This window comes from Pseudozyma flocculosa (genome assembly GCF_000417875.1).
Source record: "Pseudozyma flocculosa PF-1 unplaced genomic scaffold scaffold00010, whole genome shotgun sequence".
Classification (NCBI taxonomy): domain Eukaryota; kingdom Fungi; phylum Basidiomycota; class Ustilaginomycetes; order Ustilaginales; family Ustilaginaceae; genus Pseudozyma; species Pseudozyma flocculosa.
In genome coordinates, this window is record NW_006920878.1 from 267913 (window position 1) to 290869 (window position 22957).

Here is a 22957-nt window from a genome sequence, read left to right on the forward strand (position 1 = left end):
GCCTAGCGCACCTTCTTCGGATGGCTCGAGGCAACGACGGCGAGCACGCGCACGGCATTGAGAAGCATAGAGGGTATCGAACAAAGTCTTGCAAAGATGAATAGACATGGAAAAGAGGCCGAAAGCCGGGTTGCGACGAAAAGAAGGTGATCAGACACGCCTACAGCCTGGCCTCACCGTGGCCACCAGCTTCGCCGCGAAGCGGAAGCGACTCGACGGCTCCGATCTCGCGTGCAACGTTGCGGGCTACGCCGCGAGCGCCGGCCATGGTAGTGATCATCGGGTTGACGCCGCTGCTCTCGGGCATGATGCTGGCGTCTGCGACCCAGAGATTCTTGGTGCCCCAGACGCGACCCTCGGGGTCGAGGGCCGAAGACGAGGGCGAGGCGCCCATGCGGCACGACGCCATCTGGTGGGCGCTGCCAATCGAGAGGAGGTAGGGCTGCGCTCCGACGGCAATCACCTTCTTCTGCCACGCCTTGTACGCCGGGTCGTTGAGGTCGCGCGGCACCGTGTCAACGGGCGTGTAGGTGGCGGGAACCTGCGTGGTCTCTTTGAAGACATGGTCCGACGGCGGCACAACCGAGGCCGATGCGCTAGCGCTTGGCACAGAGGTCGTGTTTGCGACCTGACCCGTAAAGGCCGGCACGCCAACTTGGGCCGTCGAAATCTCGACGGCGCCTGCCGCCATGTGCGCATCGGCGCCCCGAAGGATGCCCTGCAGCAGGCTCCTCTGGTCGAACTTCGAGATGACATACTTGACGCGTGCGTTGCCCTGCTTGTCGAGCACGACCTGTCCCGCATCGCGGTCGCGGCAGATGATGACCATGGTGTAGGAGTGAGAGTAGCGGATCATTTTGGCCTTGTGTTCGGCGCCGCCCATGTAGTTGGAGAAGGCCGCATGGACCGAGGGCGAAGAGGCAATGACCTCGATCTTGCAGCCCCAACCCTCCGGGTCGACCATTTCTGCGCCGTTGGAGACCATGGTCAGCAAGCCGCCCTCCCATGGCTTGATCGGGAAGTTGTAGTAGCCGGTCACCACCGTGGCAGGGTGAAGACGGAGGTTCTTCCCGATCTGCTTGTTGTACTTGAGCTCGGGCGTGCGGAGCAGGAGAGCAGGCGTCTGGATCGAGCCGGCCGACACAACGACGCCCTTGCTGGCCAGGATCTTGACACGACGACCGTCGACGGTGGCCATGGCGCCAATGGCGCGCTTCTTGCCGTCAAAGAGGATGCGCTCGACGCGGCAGTTGGTCATGAAGGCGGCACCTGCCTCGGCAGCGTCCTTGAGCCACGAAACGACGCCCCCCTGCTTGTGGCCCGAGATGCAGCCCAACTGGCACTTTCCACAATAGTGAGTGTGGCCGCCGCTGTTCTGGGGGACGGGTTCGACGGGCTGGCCGGCGCGCTGAGAGCCGAGCGCCAGGAGCGAGTTGGAGACATTGTGTCGGATTGGCGCCACGGCGACGCCCATGCGGGTGCAGACGGCATTGAGGTCCGAGGTGAAGAAAGGGCTATTGTAGTAGGGTACGCCGTACTTTTCGGCCCAGGCGCGACGGACAAAGTGGCGCGGCTTGAGCGAGGCTGACCAGTTGATCGAGGTGCCGCCGCCAAAGGTGGAGCCCGCGAGAATGTTGATGGTGGCGTCCTCCGAGGGCATGATCCCCTGGCCTTCGTAGAGGAGCGAGTAACCCTGATCCTCGCGTCCGACAACCTGGTCGGGTCGGAGGTAGATGCCCTTGTCGACGATGAGGGTCCGCACGCCGCGCTGCGCCAGGTAACTACCTGCAACGCCGCCTCCAGAACCAGTACCGATGACGAGGACCTCGGTATCGACGATGAGCTCGGTGCCCTCCGGCTGGGCGGCGAGCTTGTCGTTTTCGAAGATGTACTCGTAGTGAGGCACCGCGGGCTCTTGCTGTGGGGCATTCTTCTGCCAGTCGTCTGCGGGGCCGTCCGGATAACCGATAGCCTCCCAAGCAGGCTGGTGGTTGCGGTAGAAGACGAGGAGGACGATGCCGCGCAGGCCCGACGCGGCTTTGCGCAGGAGCGAGATGGGCGAGGCGCTCCATTTTTTGAGCACGGCCTCGCGGTCCTGGCGGCTGAGGCTCTGATAGGGGCCGAGGTAGCCGGTAAGTGCGAGGCAGCCTGGGCGGGTGCCGATGAGGGAGAGGAGGAGCGCGATGTCGCCAAAGGAGCTGTCGGAGAGCGAGGCCTTCATCTGGGTGGCGGCGCAGTCGAGAAGGCGCGGGTCGCTGGCGAAACCGTCCGAGGCGTACCGCGGGGCGAGCTCGCGCTGCCGACTGGTAGCGGCCGCGGGGAGCTGGGAGAGGACGTTTGCGGCCTCCTCGCCCTCGAGGGCAGGTACGACGGCATCACCGAGCGCGCGGAGTACGTCGATCTGCAGCGGGGTGAAGACGTCCGACGCCTTCAGCAGTGTGGGCATCGGGTAGGACTTTGGTGATGAGGTAGCCATGGCGAAGGCGATCCGTGGTCGTTGTTGGGGGAATGAGGGGAGGTGGAAGAGTTGGTGGTGGACGAGGGGCCTGGGCGGGTGGCGAGAGAGCGCTGAAGGCGGGGTCTATAAGGAAGGCAGGCAAGGCAGGCAAGACAGGCAAGGCAGGCAGGCAGGCAGGCAGGCAGATTCAGAGACGGGTGCCCCGAGCGAGCCACCTCGAAAGTAGTGTGGGGAACATGCGCGAGGGGAAAGGCAGAGCGAGCCACATCCGCCGCAGCGGCTCGCGGCTCAGGAACCGACCGACCCCGCTCTCCCCCGCGGCGCCGCCCCTTTGCCAGCGCAGTCCTCCAACACGGCCGCCGCCACCCTGCACTCTGCAGTCCCTTCGTGGATCTGTTTTGGCCCAGCAGATGACCATGATGGGCCGCCATTCAGAGAAACCGTCTTTCCGTCGGTACACATACAGTAGGGGTAGGTAGCTGCACACGCAGGCCCGCATCGAGCCCGGACCATCAGAGTCAAGGCCGTATGATCGCGGCGAGATCCGAGGGGGGCCACGACGAGGTCAGAGCGGGGATCCGAGCACAACGGCGTTGGTCGTCGGCGGCTTCAACGCTTGCATGCAAACACGACCAGCAGGTCAAGCCACATCTGCAACGAGATCCTTACCAAAGCCGGTCAGCCAGCTCGCTGCCGCGGCCGAAGGCGGAGGCGCCTGCGACCCACGCCTCGGACTCGGTGCGCTCCCCACCTTTCCTGCAGCCCCACCTGCCACATCTTGTCGCGACAGCCAAAGGGTCGCGTGAAAAATTGGTCTCACCTTCGGCTCCGAGGCCAATGTCGCCCGCCACCCGCGCGATAGATCTGGGGGCATCAAACTGGCTGTGAATGTGCCCTTTATGCTGTCCCGAGCCCGAGATGACCAACAGGCCCGTCGATGTTACCACTACTACGCCCCCTTCTTGCTGTCCGCCAATCTTACCAGGCCTCGAGGGTCTGCTCTGCTTGCCACTGCCGTTTGCCAAATCGACCCGTTGGGCGCAAATCTGGTCAGCATGGCGAGTTTGTCTACTGCTGGGCGTGGCCACGATCACGCTGGCACTCACCTTTTGACCTTTGGCCAGTCGGAGGAAGCCCTGCACAGCACCCGGCTCCACGCACACGAACGACTTCCAATCGCCGCTCGCAAGGTCCTTGATCCCCTTCTCGCCTTCAGAGGCCGGGTTCCAGACCACCGTGTCAAGGAGGTTGGCGCTCCTCTTGACCTCGACCCCCTTGCCCATGCGGCCGAGCGGATCATCGACCAGGCTTGCGTTGTAGTGCAGCGAGACATCGCCTGGCTCGCGCCCCTCGTCGGCGAACCGGTGCGCTCGGTCCATGGCCTCGCCCGCCGGCCTCACCTCGGCATCTTGGACCTCGGACCTGGCAAAGTCCCTGAGCTTGTCCATGCACGTCTGCCCTTGCAAGCCGTGCACGCTCGCCTTGGTGCTGTCGGGAACCAGCAGGTAGTTGTGCAGCAGTGCCTGGAACGGCATCTCACCGCCCGTGCTCGTCGAAAGGTGCTCGACCGACAGCTGGCAACGAAGCGCGTTGGGAGTCAGCGTCACCTTGTACTCGAGCGCCGTTTCAAACGGCCACGACGAGGCCACCTCGGGCAGCTCAGAAGACCGCAGCGTCAGAGTGACCGAAACCCGGTCCTCGGAAGAAGACTCGCTGGTCGAGTCGTCCGACGAGAGGCTCCAGCGATGGGTGCGTGCGAATCCGTGCTTGGCCAGGTGCTCGACTGCTTTGGGAGCATCCTTGTGGTCCGAGGGTGCCCCGAATACGGGAAAGACGAGCGGGATGCCGCCGCGAATCGCCGCCGAGCCATCGAGGGCGCTGCCACGGGCGAGGCGGTCGAACCGGGACCGGCAGTCTGAAGTCAGCGAGCGCCTGTGCTGAGGTGGCTGAAACCATGATTCTCTCGACTCACGCCTTCTCGCTGAGAAAAAGACGCTCCTGACCGCCGTTGGACCTCCAGCTAGTGACCGTGGCTCCGTAGAGGTAGATTTCCACGCTGGCCTTGGAGGCGGGTAGGTCTAGTCGTACGGCCGCATTGTCGTGCACGAATGAAATGGGCATGGTCGGCGCAGGATGAAGTGAGAAGAGGGGCACAGGGCGTGTGTTGGTAGGATTGGTGGATGGCGATGGTGGTGGTGATGGTGGTGGGAGGGCGGCAAGAACCGATGGCACGGTCGGCAAGCACCTCGGTGATGATTGCGCTCGCAGTGGGGGGCTGGCTACGAAGTCGGCCAGTCTGCAGGGCTGCGTCGGCGCTTTGACTTCCTCCCCCTCGCCGACAACAGCCAGCACCACCATCATCCGTGGTCGACTCTTTGAGGCCAGACCTTGCCCCGGTCTGCGTGACTTACACTCCAGTCATCGAGTTGCGAACGGTCCGAACGTGGCCCCGGAGCTGCCTGTACCGGTAACAAGCGTTTCTCATACGGCAGCCCAGGGTCTGGGATACCGCCGGTCACCAGGCAGAGCTGGGTGAGGGGCGACAAACGGGGCTCGCCGAAGCCGCCGGAGTTACGGCCGGGGAGAAGGCCGAGGCAGGGTCCCCGGCCCAAACTACGGACAGGTCCACGCGCATGGGCTGGGCTTGCCGGCACCTACCACCACCCTCCGCTACTTACCACACCTTCACGATTCTTCTTGCGGACGTGTATCTGCCCGCCGCTGCCGAAACCTACCCGCCATCGCAACCCTCGCTCGTGTTCGCTTGCCTTTGCTCTGGCGCGGCCGCCTCCCGCAAGCCTCTGGCCCTGACACGCTACTTCCTCAAAACGCTCGAGGCCGGGCATGTTTCCCGTCGCGGTGGGCGCAAAGGCTCCTCCGCCAATCGACTCCATCGAGACGAGGCAGTGGATCAATGGACGAGTGGGTATTGCTTCCCATGACAAGGCTGGGGCGGCTCCTAGTTGCGAGCAACTGCAATGAATGGAGCTGGTGTCCGTCGGGGTCGTTTGACGTCGAGCGCAGCTGATGCCTTCGCTCGACTGCTTCCTCCCCTTCTGCTACCCCGGTGACTGACCTGCTCCGCTCAACCTCAACAGTACGTTGAGGCCTCGTCGGACGATACTATCCAGCTGTACAACCCGACCACCGAGGAGCCGTTGCTGAGGCTGCGGCCATCTTCGCAGCAAGACGTCGACGTGGCCGTACAGGCCGCGCTGGCGGCGCAACCACACTGGGAGTCGCTGGGTTCTCTGGCGTGGGCCGCCCTCTTCCGCAAGCTGGCCGGGTTGATCCGTCGCGATGCGGCCGCATTGGTCGCACTCGAATCGCTGAGCCAGGGCAAGCCAAACACTGCGCCGGATGCGATCCGAACGGCGGGCTACCTTGACATGATCAGTTCTCAGGCTTTCGTCTGCCATGGCGAGAGCACTATCACCACCCCTGGCCAGCTCGGCATCACGATCAACGTACCCTTTGGCGTGACGGCGGCGATAGTGCCTTGGAACACGCCGCTGTTGCTCTCGTTTGTCAAGATTGCACCAGCGCTGCTGGCCGGCAATACCATGATCCTCAAGCCCTCGGAGCGCTCGCCGCTCAGCCTCATTGCTGTTGCGTCGCTCTTCAAAGAGGCCGGCTTCCCCGATGGCGTCTTCAACGTGGTCAATGGCGGGGCCGACGTCGGGCAGATGATCTGCCGGCATCCGCTGATCCGTCGTCTCTCGTTTACGGGGTGCATCCGCACCGGAAAGCTCGTCTCGGCGGCCGCGGCGCAGAGCAACCTCAAGGCGGTGACGCTCGAGCTCGGGGGCAAGAACCCAAGCATCGTCTTCGACGATGCCGACGTAGGTGAGGCTGTGCGCGCTACCGAGTTCAGCATGGTCTACAACTGTGCCCAGGTCTGTATGGCCAACTCGCGGATTTACGTCCAGAGAGGCGTGTCCCAGCGGTTCATCGCGGCCTTCACCGAGAGGTATACCGCCCGTATTCCGGCCGATCCCTTCTCCGAGCCGACGCCGCCCATGGGACCTGTCGTCGATCGGCGGGCGTACGAAACCATCCAAGGGTACATCCAAGAGGCGCGAAGGAGCGGAGCGACGATCGTCGATGCTGGCCCCTCATCGCTCGACCACACTCGAGGCAAAGGCTTTTTCGTGCGGCCGACGGTCATCCTCGACCTGCCACGGGACAGCGCGGCGGCCAAGGACGAGATATTCGGGCCCGTGGTCTCGATTACGACGTTTGAGGACGACGACGAGGTGCTGGATATGGCCAACGACTCCGAGTACGGGTTGTACGCCTCCGTGTTCACGAGGGATCTGTCGAGGGCGATGCGGTTCGCGCGGAGGCTCGAGGCCGGCACCGTCGCCGTCAACCAGACGAGCCCGACGATCCTCCTCGACCTTCCCTTTGGCGGCATGAAGCAGTCCGGAAACGGGTACGAGTTTGGCGCGCAGGCCATCCGGGATTGGACGCATCAGAAGGGCCTGTTGATCAGGACGGGGTAGTGAGCGGCAGAAAGGCAATCCCCAGACGACCGATACCCCTCCTGGTGCGACTGTGATGCGTGGACGACATGACACGAGACCAAGAGGCTGGGATGCCCTCAAGGGTGACCATGGCCGAGCCGGCGACGTTGTGCGTCAGGTCACCGACCACGGGCGACGGGACAGGAGGGTGCTGTAGAAAGACCCTAGATGTGACTTTACCTACCCGCTGCCTGCACTTGTCCTCCTACGGTACCGTGACTTGTGCGCAGGTCGGTGCGGTAGCGAGGCTGAGGCTCGGACTGTCTCTACGGCAGGACAAGAGGGATCGACTGGGTAGAGCGGGACATGCTGGGTGAGTAGTATTCCCGCCGTGGGCCGCCATCGAGGGCGGGGCCGGTGAACGGGTCGACGATGCATACAGTAGGCATCCCGGGCGCCGCCTGGTGGGTGGTGTGTGTACCCTCGGCCTGTATCCATATGTAGGCGGGGGCGTGTGACGCTTCCGCGCAGACGGAAAAGCCGCGTAGACGCGGAGAGAAGCGGGCCAACTGACGGATGTCGAGAAGCGAGGAGGACATGAGAGCGCGCCAGGCCAGAGCCAGGGCGCGTCACGGCGGGCAAGAAGGCAGCCCAACAACCATGTCGGGTCGAGTGGCTGGACCATGCACGATGGCCCAGGATGTGCCATCGGTAGCGCACCGGGGAAGGTGCCAAGAGAGGGGCCCCCTTGGCAGGCTGACAGCGGCGGTGGCCCCTCGCTGTGGCCACACCCCCAGGGGCGGGGTACCGGCAGGAGATCAGCGTGTGGAGGCATCCGACTACACTTCTCTCTCTTCTGTTTAGAGAGCGGCAGGTTGCCGACAGCAACCTGCCGCACCAGCACCAGCAGCACCAGCGATCCCCGAAGGTAGCAGAGATCAGAGGTCGCCGTCATCTTCACCCCACCCACCGCCAAGCGGAAAGCTGAAATGGCAGGCCAGCCAGGCCAACACGCGCGGTCATCATCGCGGTGGGCGGGCCACCCTTCAGGCTTGGCTTATAGCCGCCTCCGCCGCCCGCCGCCAAGCGCACCGGGTGCTCCTCCCAGGCATCGGCGCGACCGCCCTCGCCTCTCGGCGGTCAGGCGTGGATCGAGACCGAACCTACTAGTCCCGCACTGCGCGGACGCTTCCATCCTCGCCGCTTTCCGCCGTGCCGACTCTCTCTCTCTCTCTTTCGCCTAGCTCGCCTCCTGCCTCGATCCATACCGCCTCGAACCCACATCACCACCACCACCACCTCCAGAGTACTTTCACACGGGCTCGGCCGACCTGCTTATCGCCGTCCTGCTGCCATCCTAGTCCACCTCGCGCACTGCTTGCAAAACCACTGCCCTTGCGACACACATCATCCGTCATGGCGCCCAGACTAGACCAGGCTGATGCTGCGGCACACTCAAAAAAGACCAGCAGCGGCCAGCCGGACAACGCCCAGGCAATCGAACAACAGACCAAGGGCAAGGATGCCGGCAAATCCGAGGGCCTCGGAGCGGGCAAGACGTTCGAGGGCCAGTCCAAGCTGCCCAAACTACCCATCCCCAAGCTCGAGGACTCCTGCCAGCGATACCTCAGCAGCCTCAAGGCGCTCCAGTCCCCCGAGGAGCACGCAAAGACCACAAAGGTCGTCGAAGCCTTCCTCAAGACCGACGGTCCAAAGATGCAGCGGGCTCTCGAGGACTATGCCAGCGGGCGCGCCAGCTACATCGAAGAGTTCTGGGACGAAAGCTACCTCATGGCCAGCGACAGCGTCGTCCTCAACCTCAATCCGTTCTTCATCCTGGAGTAAGCAAGCAGCACGCCCTCGATACGCTGCAGAGCCGTCTGTCTTCAGCACTCTGATCGCCGTCGCTGACAATCGTCTGACCCCCTCCCGCGCTCGGGTTGTGCGCCCTTTTCCCCGGCCCGCAGAGATGACCCAACTCCAACCCGCGGCAACCAGTTGATGCGAACCGCCAATCTGATCCTGGCCAGCCTTGCCTTCGTTCACGATCTCCGTACCGGCGTCCTCGAGCCGGACAACGTCCGAGGCACCCCCCTCGACATGTACCAGTATACCAAGCTCTTTGCGACCTCGCGCATCCCTACCACCAACGGCTGCCGCATGGAGACGTCTCCAGACAGCCGTCACGTCGTTGTCATGCGCCGCGGACAGATCTACTGGTTCGAGGCGCTCGACGAGGAGCACCGACCCCTGCTCACCGAGCGTGCCATGCTCGGCAACCTCCAGGCCATTGTGCGAGACGCCGAACAGATCGCACCCGGCCAGGTGGCGGACGGCGCTATGGGCATCCTCACCACCGAGAAGCGGCCGATCTGGAGCATGTATCGCGACCACCTCCAGGAGAATCCAAACAACCGCAAATGCCTTGAGGTCGTCGACAGTGCACTCTTTGTCGTCTGCATGGATGACAGCGAACCCACCGACGCCGCCGAGCTGAGCAACAATATGCTCTGCGGCACCTATCGTCTCGATGGCGGCAAGCAGGTTGGCACCTGCACCAACCGCTGGTACGACAAGCTGCAGATCATCGTGTGCGCCAACGGTGCTGCCGGCATCAACTTTGAGCACACGGGCGTCGACGGCCACACGGTTTTGCGCTACGTCGCCGACATCTACACGGAGCTCATCATGCGCTTTGCCAAATCCATCAACAGCGCCACAAAGAGCCTCTTCAAGGCCAAGACCAGCCCATGGGCCAAGGGCGCCGGCAAGCGGGCCCCGCCAGCGCCCTCGGCGAGCGGCGCCAGCCCGGACGAGAGCGAGGCCGATAAGCTCGAGGAGGTCGAGCAGGCCACCTCTCCGCGAAAGCTCGAGTGGACGCTGACGCCGAAGTTGGCCGCGGGTATCCGACATGGCGAGATGCGCCTGTCGGACCTCATCTGCCAGAACGAGTGCCAGGTGCTCGAGTTTGACAAGTATGGCAAGAACTTCATCACGCGGCACAAGTTTTCGCCCGATGCCTTCGTCCAGATGGCGTTCCAGGCGGCCTACTATTCGCTCTACGGACGATGCGAGACGACCTATGAGCCAGCGATGACCAAGGCCTTCCTGCACGGGCGTACCGAGGCGATCCGGACGGTGCAGCCGCACTCGCTCGACTTTGTCGAGTCGTACGTCTCGTCGGACACCAAGATCGAGGACAAGCTGGCCGCGCTGAAAAGGGCGTGCGACGGCCATTCAAAGCTGTCGCGTGCGTGCGCCACGGGCAACGGCCACGACCGGCACCTCTACGCCCTGCTGGCCGTGTTCAAGAAACAGCAGGCCGAAAACGGCGCCGACGAGCCCGTGCCGGAATTGTTCCGCGATCCTGGTTACGCGACGTTGAGCCACACTGTGCTCTCGACGTCAAACTGCGGCAATCCAGCCCTGCGCATCTTTGGCTTCGGACCCGTGGCTCCGGACGGCTTCGGCATTGGTTACATCATCAAGGATGACGGCATCACAGTGTGTGCCTCGTCCAAGCACCTGCAGACCAAGCGCTACCTCGAGGCGCTCGAGGGCTACCTGGTTCGGACGCAGCACATGATCGTTGAGCATTACAAGGCGGCCAACGTGCGCGCCAAGGACACCTACATCGACCACGCGGGCGTCGAGTGCTCAGTACGCACCGGCCTGCCGATCGGCTCCAAACCCAAGACTGGTAGCAACGGCTACTCGGATGACTGGGAAAACTACTCCAGGCACAACGTGGGCGAGAGCGGTTACAGCTTCTTTGGAGATGCCGGATCGACGCAGAACAAGGACGATGCGGAGAGGAAGGGCCACAACCGCCGCAACAGCCGGCTTTCCGGCGTCGGTCGCACGCTCATGTACAACGACTACAACTAAAGCCGAGGTCCCTTCCGTACGCGCTGTCTAGCCCCCTAAAAGGGCCATCCTATGCTTCTGTCCCAGGCTCCAATGAAAAGAGCTTGAAATATCTTCAGCGCCGGTCTGTGTCGTCGTCCTTCGCCGTGTGAGGCTGGAAAGAGGGGTGAAGCAATGCATTTCCAGCCTCGAAGCACATCGCATTAGCTTTTCTCGTGCGATAAAAACCACGGGTTCTTCGCAGCGCCCCCAGCCGTCAGCGTGCCGGGGGGGAAAAAGTGTCGCAGCCGGCCGACCTTTGACTAGCTCCCTCACACCACCACCACCGACCATCTCACGCCATCCTCATCTTCTCTATCTCAAACCATAACGCCATGATCCGCACAGCAGCCGCACAGATCCGCCGAGCTGCGCTTTCCTCACAGTCCTGCGCGGGCAGCGTCGGCTGCTCAGCAAGGCATCTCAGCACGAGCAGCGGGAACGGCACCACACGACTCCACATCTCTCTTGGTCGCTTCACATACATTCTCAACCTCAAGCTTCCCTCCTCCTTCATGACGCCACCACCAGCGCCTACTTGTGTACCGCAGCTCGCTATCGCCGGTCCTTCGACCTCCTCATTCGAAACAAACCACGGCCCCGAGGAGCACAGCGGGGAGAGCCTGGCAGGGGGATGGTGGAATGGACTGCTCCGCGCTGTTCCCAAGAAGAAGGTCTCGCACTCGAGAAAGAGCATGAGGAGCGCCAACAAGGGCCTCAAAGATCGAGTTGGTGCGTATCCGTCCCTGCGCACAGCGCCGCCATCGTCCAAGGGGGGATCCTTCGCTGACTGCCAGGACACCAGCGTCCTCCGCACGCGCCTTGTCCTGCTCTCGCGTCCTCGCCCCTGCACAGACATGGTGCACTGCCCGAGCTGTGCACGACCAAAGCTCCAACACCACCTCTGCGCCTACTGCTTCTCGGACATTAACCGCAAGATGAAGCAGCTGCAGCAGAACCAGGCACAGCAGAAGGAACTAGCATCCGTCGAGTCGCCGGCCTCTTCCACTTAGGAATCCCCGTCCGACGACGAGCGACGTGCAACGGGCGTTCAAGCAGCGCCGACTGCTTCTTGGAGCGACGCGCACCTCCTGCGTCGGAATCCAGGAGCTCTCGTCGATCTGCTGCACATGTCGCAGCGTCCAATCTCGGGCCACCGGGGCGAAGTCGGTGGTGGGGTGCATCGATTGGCACACAGCCTACGTTCGATGTGCGACTGGCAATGAGCCCTTGTATGGACAGCGTCGTCACGCCCCTTGCTACAGAGGACGATCTCGATTCCGAACACCTGTCACCATCGATCAGCGGACTCAGAAATCCTTGACGACGCCGCCGCCGCCACCCGTACCGCTGCTTGCCCCGGCCCTGAAGGACTGCGGCGGCGGGACAGTATCGAGCCTGACGAACAAGAACTGTCGCGGGGCGTGGAGCGTATCGAGGCTGAACATGCGGTCGAAGAGGAGCCGCACCCACGCCCGAGCGGTGCTCTGACACGCGCTCATGGCGAGGAATGGCGCCCCGTCGAGCTCGCGCAGGTGGCGGAAGATGGCGCTCGGCTGCGGCGGGCTGAAGCGGAAGGTGTTGGCATAGGCGGTCTGCCACTTTTCCTGGAGCAGCCGCGCGCAGCTGTGCGGATCGGGACAGTTGGCGTGGCACTCGTAGTCGCGCGCCGGACTGCACAGGCCCAGCTTGAGCATCCGCTCGAGGAACCAGGTGCGCTTGCGCTCCAACTTGAGCAGCGTCTCGCTGCTCAGGCTCTCGAGTTCTTCTGGGTACCACTCCGAGTAGTTGTCGAGCACGTGTCGGCTTGCCTCTTTGTACTGTTCCGGCAGGCCGTGCTCTTCGGCGATCCGCATCGCCTCGATCGGTCGACCAGGCAGCGCCGTCTTTAGAAAGGCGACACAGCACCGCCGCATGTAAGGCACCTGGAACTTGTCGGCGAAGCGCAGCAACGGACCGCAGTTGAACCACGTGACGTGCAGGTCGAGGTGTGGGTAGACGTGGAAGAGGAAGCTTTGGAACGTCGCAGCTGTCTCCTCTTCCAAGTCGACGACGGCGACCAGTCGCGCGACGCCGCCACCAGCGTTGATGCTCCGCCTTGGGGGTGCCAGCTTCGATGCATCAGAAGCCCGAGTCGATTGGTGTCCTTCGACGTCGCGCCGACGGCCCTTGGCCATGCGACGAAGCGGTGATTTCGGCGGGGATGATGATGGCGCCGGGGCTGGCAGGACGCCAATCGGGTTACTCGATCGCCGCCGCTGCTGCTGCTGTTGCTGCATGGTCGAATCAATGCCGCTTTCGCTTCTAAGAGCATTGCCACAGTCTCTGCTCATCGAGGCACGCGGCAGCGGTGAGCTTGGCGGCGTGGCCAGCGATTCAAACCGAGCCAATGGGCTGACAGGCTCTGATCCAGATTGAGCACCCTTGGGGCTGGCAGCAGCGGGAGCGGCAGACGGCGACGACGACGACGCCGGTGTCAGAGCCTTTGGCATGGCCGACAGGTCGAAGCTCTTGGATGACTTGCGCGTCGGTATCGCCGTCGATCCAAGGTCGTCAGCACTACCACTGCCTCCAGCGCCGCAGCCCAAGTGCCTCGAGATCTTGCGCTGTAGCGCGATGCTGCGCGCTTTGGGACGATGCTTGCTTGGATGCATCGCTGACTTGCGCGAGCTGTCAAGGCTGGCGCTACGACGTCGCGAGAGGCGGACAGCATAGGCAGTCTCGGACGCATTGTCGCGGGGCTCTGGCGTGCCGCCGCCCGTTAGATGCTCGAGAGAGCCTCGCCGCACGCTCCCCGCGGTCAACGCCATAGTAGGAGCGCCGTCAGCGCCAGCGGTAGGCTCAGACCGAGCAGTAGGTCTGCTCGACTTCGACGTCTGTTCGAGCTCTGATGCCAGCGATTGAGCAGACATGCGCCGAGAGACTCGGCGACTTTCCAACTTGCCCTCGAGCGCCCTCTCTGCATGCGCAATGCGTTCCTCCCTCGTCGCCTCGATGTCGTCGTGTGCGCCGTGTTCCGCCGTTCCGGCGATTGCCGCTCGAGCGTCGTCGCGAGGCTCGTCACTGCTCGAGTCGCTGGCGTCCTCGAAGTGATACTCGGCAGTGTAGAATGATGCGCGGACCGTGCTGTGCCGGGCGTGCGCATCCATGACACCACCACTATCTCGGTCATCATGGTCATGGTCAGAGTCACGTCCCTGCTCTTGGTCGTGGTCGTGGTCTTGGTCGCCGTCCTCACTCCTCGCGATGCGTGGAGTCTGCCGATGGCCGTCGTTGAGGAAGGAATATTCGGGAAACACAATGGAGCCGTGGCCAGTATCATTTTCGTCGGATCGAGGCTCGGGTTCCGCTGCGTCGCCTTGAGTGCTTGACCATCCGAGTGGCGTGCCGATCTGGCGCACAACGCCTTGTGTAGACGCCTCGGTCCGAACGGGCTGTTTGGCGTCGATTCGTGCCTCTGCCACATTGGCTGTACCGCTGTTGCCTCCTCCTCCGTTGTTACGATGTCGTTGCTCACGTCTTGCCCCGTCGTGGCCGTCGGCCAGCAGCTCGATCTCCTCGTTCAATGCGGAAGCGACGGGGACGAGTGCATTCTCGCGAACAGCTGGATGCAACGACAATGGCAATGGTGAGGACGAAGGTGGAGACGAAGATGAAGACGAGGAGCGCAGGCTGCCGCGGTCGGCGAGGGCGGAGGCGAGCTGCGACTCTTTCCATTCGCCCTCGAGCAGCGATGCGAAGAAGGGCGACGAGAACATGAGGATGTGTTTGTGGACGTAGAACTCGACGCCTTCGACGCGGACCAGGACGTCTCCGCGCTGATCGGCATCCTTGGCGAACGAGGGGTGCACAGCGAACTCCTCTGCCGCTTCCGAGCCCGCGGGTATTGGTGGTGGCGGTTTATTGCTGCTGCTTTGCTGCGGGCCGAAGGTGGTGGCGGTGGCGGTGGCGGTGATGCTCCAACCCTGTGAGGTCGAGATGTTTTCGCGGGTATAGACGGGAAGGGCTGCCGTCGGTGGAGACACGTTCTGCTGGAGGTCTGGACGCACAGATAGCTGCGAGGTACGGCCGGTGAGACGCTGTAGGCGGTCGCGGGAGCGACTGCCAGCGTGGGCGGCGTCGGAGTGGTTGACGGTGGAAAGGCTGGGAGGCGCGACGAGGGTGGCCCTGCCTGCGATTAGGGCCGATACGGGGTTGGAGTTGGTGCCGTATCCACTGCCGCTGACGCCGATAGTTGTACCGCTATGAGCGCCCGCCGGTAACGCGGACTGGGCGGCGGCCTGACTGGAAGGCGCCGTGCTCGGTCCGGGTGCGCCTGTGCCATCGCTGATGGTGGCATTGGCCGGCGCGACGTTGGCGGAGTGAGCGAGCGTAGCTGCGGAGCTCGAGGGCGTCATGACGGACATGATGGTCGAGAGCGGCATGACGGCTGGCTGGCTGGCGGCTTATGGCTGAGCGGCGTGCCGTTGTCGGGTCCTGAGGCCAGAATCAGCGGGAAGGGTGAGGGGGCCAAAAAGGTGGGCCCAGACGGGACCAGGGCTACGGGGATGTCAGGCCATCTGAGGATGAGGTAGGCGTTGTGCTCGTTGGCCTGGCTGGATCGCCGCGTGGTGATGGCGGAACGAGTAGTTGGTAGTAGGTAAGAGAAGCTTGCAAGGCAGGTGGCTGTGGCCCCCCACCTTGGTGGCCTGCCCGAGACCTGGCCTGCCAGCAACCAAAGCAAGGTGGTCCGCGCGCGTCGTTTCGGCTGGCAGAGGGCCGGCCGGCGGCTGGCCAGCCTGCCTGGTTTGGCCTGGCCTGACCGCTGTTGGCTACGCTGCCACGCAGCAGCACTCGACACTTCTGGCTGCCTAACCGCTTGCACCTCTTCGGCCTGTCCCTGTCCCAGCCTGCTGCTGCTTGCACCTCGCCAGCCCCCAAATACACGGCCTCGCTCCTCTTTGCAGCTCGTCCCGCCCCCAACTCTCCCCCCTCCCCCCCTCTCGACTAGAGTCTCGTCCATGGTCTCTGCCGCGCTTGCCATCTTTCTTTCGGCACGCCTCCGCTCGACCGCTCCTCGCACACCCCAAGCCTCTCTCTTCTCGACCACCACCGCCTCCTCTCTGCCCGGCCTCTCATCCCTCTGCCGCAGGCGCCTTATTGTCGCTGCCTCGACCCTCTCGTCGCTCGTCGCAGCGCGTTGCGCCCATCCTTCGCTGCCGCACCATCAGACCTACACCGTCCAGGTACCGCGCTACTTTAGCCTCTCGTGCCCACGCCCGCTGCCCACCATGCCTTCCGACACCAACGACCTCGCCGCCCCTGGCTGGACCGCCCATCCGAGTCCTTTCCCCGCAGCTCGCCGAGACGAGACCGCTTCCACCACCTACAACTCGGCCGCAAAGGGCAAGGTCACCGTCCCGGAACCCTACCTCTGGCTAGAGACGCCCCCCTCGCAGTCACAAGAGACCAAGCAGTGGGTCCACGCCCAGGCCCGCCTTACACAGTCCTACCTCGAAAGCTGCCAGCCGGATCTCGACATCCTCAAGAAGCGCCTCGAACGCAACCTCGATTTTGCGCGCGCCTCGAACCCCTCGCTCAAGGGCGACGACAATTACTACTACTCGTACAACTCCGGTCTCAGCCCCCAGAGCATCATCTACCGCGCATCCAAGGACCAGGTACAGCACCGCGCAGGCAACGACGACCAGGCTGGCTCCAACCCCACCGGCGAGATCTTCTTCGACGTCAATCTCCTCGACGCAAAGGGCACCGTCGCCCTGTCCCTCACCTCGTTCTCAAAGACTGGCCGCTACTTTGCCTACGGTGTCTCAAAGAGCGGCTCGGACTGGTTCAAGATCTACTTTCGCCAAACCGACAAGCCCTTCCGCCTGCCCGCAGAGCACTACAGCGAGAACGGCACCATTCGCATCTCGGGCGACCAGCTGGCCCCGTACATTGACGCGACCGGCGGCAAGGATCGCCTCGACGACGTCCTCGACGACATCAAGTTCAGCGGCGCCAGTTGGACCCACGACGACGCGGGCCTCTTCTACCAGCGGTTCCCTTCGCTCGTCGGCGTCCAGGACAAAGGCACCGAGACCGACGCCAACAAGGACGCCCAGCTCTGGTATCATCGCATTGGAACTTCGCAGGCTGACGACGTCCTCGTCATCCCCTCGGACACGAAGATCCCCGAGTCGATGTGGTCCACCAGCATCACTGACGATGGCCGCTACCTCTGTGTGCGCAACTCGCGCGACACTGACACAAAGTCGCGCTACTTTGTCGCATCGCTCCACGACCAGCAGATCGGCGATCAGATGCGCTGGGTGCCCCTCTCGCTCGGCTTCAAGTACGATCTCGACTACGTCGGCAACGTCGGCGACCGTTTCTACTTCCTGACCAACAAGGACGCGCCCAACTACCGCCTCGTCTACTGCGACATCGACTTCGGCCGGTCCCGCGCGGGCCCCGTCTGGTCGCTCGAGGGCGACGACGTCGAGCTGCGTGACCACATCGCCGAGGACGCCGGCGCGCTGCTCAGCAGCGTGTCGCTGGTGGCCCAGAACAAGCTCCTCGTTGTGTACTCGCGTGACGTCAAGGACGAGCTGTACCAGTACGACCTGGTCACGGGCAAGCGCATCGAACGCCTGTTACCGGACCTGGTCGGCACCATCAGCCAGATCTCGGGTCGCAAGGACGACGACCACGCTTTCGTGCAATTTGTGTCGTTCGTCAACCCGGGACAGATCGTGCGCCTCGACTGGACGGGCAAGACGGCTGGAAGCGACAAGGTCACCTCGCAGAAGCTCTATTCGAGCACGAGAGTGGCGGGAATCCGCAGCGAGGACTTTGTCAGCGAGCAGATCTTCATCACGTCCAAGGATGGCACGCGCGTGCCCATGTTTGTCACGCACCCAAAGTCGCTGGAGCGAAACGGCAGCGCGCCGGCGATCCTGTACTTCTACGGCGGCTTCAACATCCCCATCATGCCGTCGTTTGTGCCGACGATGATGACGTGGGCTGCTTCCTACAACGGCGTAATGGCCTTTGTCAACGCGCGCGGCGGCGGCGAGTACGGTGACAAGTGGCACGAGGCCGGATCGTTGCTTAACAAGCAGAATGTCTTTGACGACGTCCTCTCGGCCGCGCGCCACCTTCACGAGAGCGGTTACGCGCAGAAGGGCAAGATCATCCTTAGCGGCGGATCCAACGGCGGACTGGGCGTGGCCGCATGCGTCAACCAGTGCGCAGACGAGCACGGTGTCGGCGCAGGCATAGCCGACGTGGGGGTCATGGACATGCTCAAGTTCCACACCTGGACCATCGGCAAGGCCTGGACCGCGGACTACGGTAACCCCTCTGAGGACCCGGAGATCTTCGACTACAACTACAGGTACTCTCCCTTGCACAACGTCGATCCGAACAAGATCTACCCGTGAGTCTCTGCGGCGCGCAAATGTGGCTCTGCTCCGCTCGCGGCATTTCACGGAGCGGCCCCACAACCCTACTCACCTTTGCTGATCCTCGCCTTTGCTGATCCTTCCCTCGCATCGCTTCCTCTCGACGCCGAAACAGCACGACAATCCTGGCCTGTGCTGACCACGATGACCGGGTGGTCCCCGCGCACTCATTCAAGCTGATGGCCGAGATGCAGCACAAGCTGCCAAACAACCCCAACCCCCTTCTGCTCCGCGTCGAACTCGACGCCGGACACGGTGCAGGCAAGTCGACTCAGAAACGCATCCAAGAGGCAGCCGAGAAATATGCCATCACCGCTCGTGCGCTCGGACTCGAGATCCAACCTGAAGATGCAGAGGTGGTCGGGAAGCTGTGAAAACCGTACCTGCAGTCGGCTGCTGTCGGCCCCCTCTACAAACATAGCGATATGATTCATAGCTAGCTGCAGAATCCGGTCCAGAAGAATCGCACGTGTATACTGATCTGAAAATGCAGCTAACAAACATAGCTAGGGGCGGAGAGATAGCTACGGCCCTGGCAGTCGAAAATCTCCTTTGCACGCCCAGGGTCGTACTCAGCCGGTCTGCCACTTTAAATTTTGGGTTGTAGAAACCTTACACACCTCCATGGCCGTAGGCCACTCATAGCTAGCAGCAAAAGTAATTCCCGATTTTTCTTATCGCACAGGCTGTGCGATCCAGGATTTGAGAGTCGTTATACAAGTGCGATCTAAAATCCTGGCCACTATGAGTGGATTTCAGATGGCAGGCAGAAAAAATTCAGGATCTCAGATCGCAGCTGATTGCATGCCTGCTGCGATCTGAGAAATCGCACAAGCTGGCTGCAGCTGGATTTTCAAATCGTTATACAAGTGCGATTCTTTTTGACCAGATCCTGCTGCTAGCTATGACTGGCAATTCAAATGCACAGGCATGGCACACAGCCACAGCCATATCTCTTGTACAACTCATTTGCAGTACTATAGCTACAATTGTGGAAGTGCATGCAACAATGGCAGCAGCAGCCAGCCAATCATAGCTAGGGGCAAGCTTTGGGCCATGATTTCAGATATCGTAGATCTTGTACGATATCATAGTTAGGGGCAGGGTTTTGGCCTACAATTTCCGAAATTGTAGGTCTCCTACGAATTGGCACTGCCGTAAGATATCGTTACACCCCTACAATATTTGGCCGTAGATCACCTACGGCATTTTTTGCCGTAGGAGTTCCCTCGCAGCGCTTACCATAGGCCCACCTTTGCACCCACAGCCGTATGTACTCTACTGGCATTGTATTGCTTAAATCTACTACACTACTGCAGTACCAGCAGGCAGGCAAGGTGAGCAAAGGAGGGGCGCAGCAATGGCATTTGTGGGAGGCGGGGCAAGCAGGCAGGAAGGCAGGCAGCAGGGCAGCAGCAGCAACAATGGTAGAGCATTGTCAGCAGAAAGTAAGGCGGTGAGAGGGGGGCAGCAAAAGGAAGACAGGAGCAAAGGAGTCAGGAATGGCGCGCAGCAGAGCAGCAGAATGACAGAGCGGCAACAGTCAACTCACCATAGTGGCAGCAGACCAGCAGACAACGGTAAGGTGAGCTGTGCAGGTGCAGACGGAGTGGAAACAAGGTGGTCAGTGGTCTCAATCATTGGAGATGCCGGAGGAGACCTCTCTGAAGTCTCCGATGATTGACGGCGGCAGCGGGCGGAAGCAGCAGCAGAGCGGAAGCAGCGGCAAAGCGGATGCAGCGGCAAGGCAGCTGCTGGCAGGTGGCTGGCTGGCAGTCTTGCTGGCGGCTGGCGGCTAGCTGGCTGGCTGGCTTGGGTGACGGTCGGGCCAAGCGGCTGGCTGACCAGCTGCAAGCCATGGCTGCTGGCTGCTGGCTGGGCGGATGGCTGGCGGCTGGCTGGCCTGGGCTGACGGGTGGCTGGCGGCTGGCTGGCAGTTGCTGGCTGAGCCGGGCGGCTGGCGGCTGAATGGCTGGCTGGCTTGGGTGGCAGCAGTTGGGTGGCAGGTGGCGCTGGTGGTGGTGGTAGGTATTGGAACACCGGTTAGGGTACATGCTAGTCGGTATCGACGACAAACTACAAGTCTAGTTGTCTGGAACACCGAAGGACAATATGGAGTCAACTGTAGGAGTCGAGTTGTTATTCCTGGACTTGGAACGGCTTCAGGGCCAGGTCGAGGGTAGGCCAACAGACTAGTTGTCGGAGACGCAAGTCAGGCAACTGTAGTTGCTTGTAGAGATGTGGAAGAGTGTGTGAGGATAAGCTGAACCAATAGAAGGGGATGATGTGTGTATGATTTGATAAAGAAGCGGTCCTATCATCGGCCAGAAGCTGGTCCTATATATACGCTACAACTCTGCGCTACGGGTCACTATAGACCTCTAGAGTAGCGACCATGATCCTGTAGCTACAGGGGACCGTCATGCGTGTTGAGAAAATACGGTTGCCTCCGCCGTTGCAGACCCTCAGGTCCAAGCCAACGACCTTTGCCTAAGGTTGTTGAGACTCGGATCAGGGCCGCCAAGAGCCGAAGGGTCCAGGACCCTCCAATGCCGTCCCGGTGGGAATCGCCGAGCTAGACTCTCACAACACTGAGGGAGGGATGCACCACGGCGATGAGGCCAAAGCCGACGCGCCGAGGATGAGGGTCGGCTGAGCTCGAACATCACCGAGGGAGCGCAATCTGACTCGCCCCGTCGAGAACAAGTGACGCCTTGTTGAGACCTGATGAGAGCATGACAAGACATTGATGAAGGACATTGATGTCTGCGAGAGGAGTTGCTGTAGCTAGTAGGAGAGATGTGCCAAGTCACATCGAAGCTATAAGTAGAGACAGCAACTCTCAGTAGATAACCGTCTATCATCAAATCTTATTCTTTCCATCCTTCTACCTGGTTCAGCGCTACACTACTCCCACTTTGTTCTCCAGACAATCATCGTTGTTACTTCCTCCTGTGTCTACAAGACACATGCCAAGTTCTATCCCGCATGATTGAGGAGGCGTGCGCCGTTGTACTGAAATGTGACGCACTCTCATCAAGCTCGATGTGAGTTGATTTGGTACCGACGGTACTGGCTGACCTACCATGTGTTCCTAGTCCCAATTCTGTCCCTTTCTACAGACCGTACCGCCTTGTCTCTTTGGTTGAGTTGCTCGACTTGACTGTGAACTGCGGCTCTCTGGATGACTAGACCGTGTCTATCTAAAGGGTTAGGAATGGAGGGCTAGGAATGAAGGGGGATTGGCCATCAGTGAGGGTAGGATCAGGGGTAGGAGCTGCTCCTTACCGCTACCCTTGCCTTACCTGATGGCTCAGGTTGGGACTCACAGGAGTCGGACCCGAAAGGCGCGCCCAATGCTCTAGAATGTCCTCTCTGATCAAATCGGTTTCTCCTTTGCGTTTCTTTGTGCGAGATGGCAAGGTGTTCCAACAGTAGGGTGGCAGTAGAGATGGCGGGCAGGCGGATGAATTTTGCAAAGAGGCAGCAAAGGGGCCAGCGTGCGCGTGCCGGGCCTTCTGAGCTGACGTAAGCAGAAAGGGCCACTTTCTTGGCCATACAAAGTCTGCGGCCAGAAATAGCGCAGGGTAGGGCTGGCCCAGGGCCGTAGGGTGGCCACGGCCAAGAATGCTCTAGGCGCCCCACCGGAATTGGGCTGTAGGTAGCCCTACGGCCACAAAATGGCGCAGGAGATCGCCGATTTTGGCCGTAGGGCTGCCTACAGCTTTTTTCAGCATAGATGACCCCCGATTTCCCGATTTCGTATATGCATAGCTAGCAGCAGGATCCTGTCAAAAAAAACGCACATGATAACAATTTGGAAATCCAGCTGCAGACAGCTTGTGCAATTTTCCAGAAGCGCACAAAGTGTATGATCAGCTGCGATCTGAAATCCTGAATCTTTACTGCCTGCAATCATAGCTAGCAGCAGGGCCAACCTACGATTTTTCAGATCGTAGATAGGCGTAGCCAATATACGATTTTCAGATGGTAGATGATCATAGCTAGGGGCAGGCTTTTGGCCTACGATTTTGGAAATCGTAGGTCTCATACGATATGGCAGTGCCGTAGGAGATCGTTAATCCCCTACGGTACCCAGATGCCGTAGGACCACCTACGGCTTTTTTGGCCGTAGGCACCCTACGGCCTGCTTACCGTAGGTCTGTCCCCGAACCCACAGCCACATGTATCTACAGGCATTGTATTGCTAAATCTAACTACTAATGTGCGGCGGCGTGGCGATGGCATTGGTGAGTGGCAGGGCGAGCAGGCAGGAAGGCAGGGTGGCAGGGCGGCAGCAGGGCGGCAGCAGGGCGGCAGCAGGGCGGCAGCAGATCAGCAGCAGGGCGGCAGGGCGGCAGGGCGGCAGGGCGGCAGCAGGCAACAATGGTAGAGCGTCAGCAGCAATAAGGCGGTAAGGGAGGAGCAGGCAAAAGGAAGAGGGGAGCAAAGGAGTCAGCAACGTGCAGCGGAGCGGCAGAAGGACAAGAGTGGCAACAGTCAACTCACCAGAGCGGCAGCAGACCAGCAGGCAACGGCTAGGTGAGCGGTGCGGCAGGTGCAGGCGGAGCAGAGGCAATGCCGTCAATGGCCAAAATCATCGGAGACGCCGGAGAGGGCCTCTCCGGAGTCTCCGATGATTGACAGCGGCGGGGCGGAAGCAGCGGCGGCTGGCAACTCAC

The 22957-nt window shown here is 61.7% G+C and overlaps 7 protein-coding genes across 7 annotated transcripts; 4 read left to right on the forward strand and 3 right to left on the reverse strand.

Annotated features, from left to right (window-relative positions):
• Positions 1-160: 160 nt before the first annotated feature.
• On the reverse strand, positions 161-2476 carry PFL1_03320 (uncharacterized protein; the record flags this gene model as incomplete). Its single annotated transcript, XM_007880837.1, has 1 exon — positions 161-2476. One exon carries the CDS (start codon positions 2474-2476, stop codon positions 161-163), a length of 2316 nt encoding a protein of 771 aa, XP_007879028.1.
• A 960-nt stretch (positions 2477-3436) lies between these two features.
• PFL1_03321 (uncharacterized protein) lies at positions 3437-4579 on the reverse strand (the record flags this gene model as incomplete). The annotated part of the gene is made up of 3 exons (XM_007880838.1): positions 3437-3469; positions 3565-4336; positions 4431-4579. The coding sequence occupies 3 exons, from the start codon at positions 4577-4579 to the stop codon at positions 3437-3439; spliced, it is 954 nt and encodes a 317-aa protein (XP_007879029.1).
• Positions 4580-5302: 723 nt separating this feature from the next.
• On the forward strand, positions 5303-6963 carry PFL1_03322 (uncharacterized protein; the record flags this gene model as incomplete). The annotated part of the gene is made up of 2 exons (XM_007880839.1): positions 5303-5380; positions 5557-6963. 2 exons carry the CDS (start codon positions 5303-5305, stop codon positions 6961-6963), a joined length of 1485 nt encoding a protein of 494 aa, XP_007879030.1.
• A 1377-nt stretch (positions 6964-8340) lies between these two features.
• Positions 8341-10812, forward strand: PFL1_03323 (uncharacterized protein; the record flags this gene model as incomplete). The annotated part of the gene is made up of 2 exons (XM_007880840.1): positions 8341-8765; positions 8892-10812. The coding sequence occupies 2 exons, from the start codon at positions 8341-8343 to the stop codon at positions 10810-10812; spliced, it is 2346 nt and encodes a 781-aa protein (XP_007879031.1).
• Positions 10813-11525: 713 nt separating this feature from the next.
• Positions 11526-11843, forward strand: PFL1_03324 (uncharacterized protein; the record flags this gene model as incomplete). The annotated part of the gene is made up of 2 exons (XM_007880841.1): positions 11526-11562; positions 11686-11843. The coding sequence occupies 2 exons, from the start codon at positions 11526-11528 to the stop codon at positions 11841-11843; spliced, it is 195 nt and encodes a 64-aa protein (XP_007879032.1).
• Positions 11844-12140: 297 nt separating this feature from the next.
• PFL1_03325 (uncharacterized protein) lies at positions 12141-15254 on the reverse strand (the record flags this gene model as incomplete). Its single annotated transcript, XM_007880842.1, has 1 exon — positions 12141-15254. The coding sequence occupies one exon, from the start codon at positions 15252-15254 to the stop codon at positions 12141-12143; it is 3114 nt and encodes a 1037-aa protein (XP_007879033.1).
• An 846-nt stretch (positions 15255-16100) lies between these two features.
• PFL1_03326 (uncharacterized protein) lies at positions 16101-18649 on the forward strand (the record flags this gene model as incomplete). The annotated part of the gene is made up of 2 exons (XM_007880843.1): positions 16101-18250; positions 18391-18649. 2 exons carry the CDS (start codon positions 16101-16103, stop codon positions 18647-18649), a joined length of 2409 nt encoding a protein of 802 aa, XP_007879034.1.
• Positions 18650-22957: the final 4308 nt, after the last annotated feature.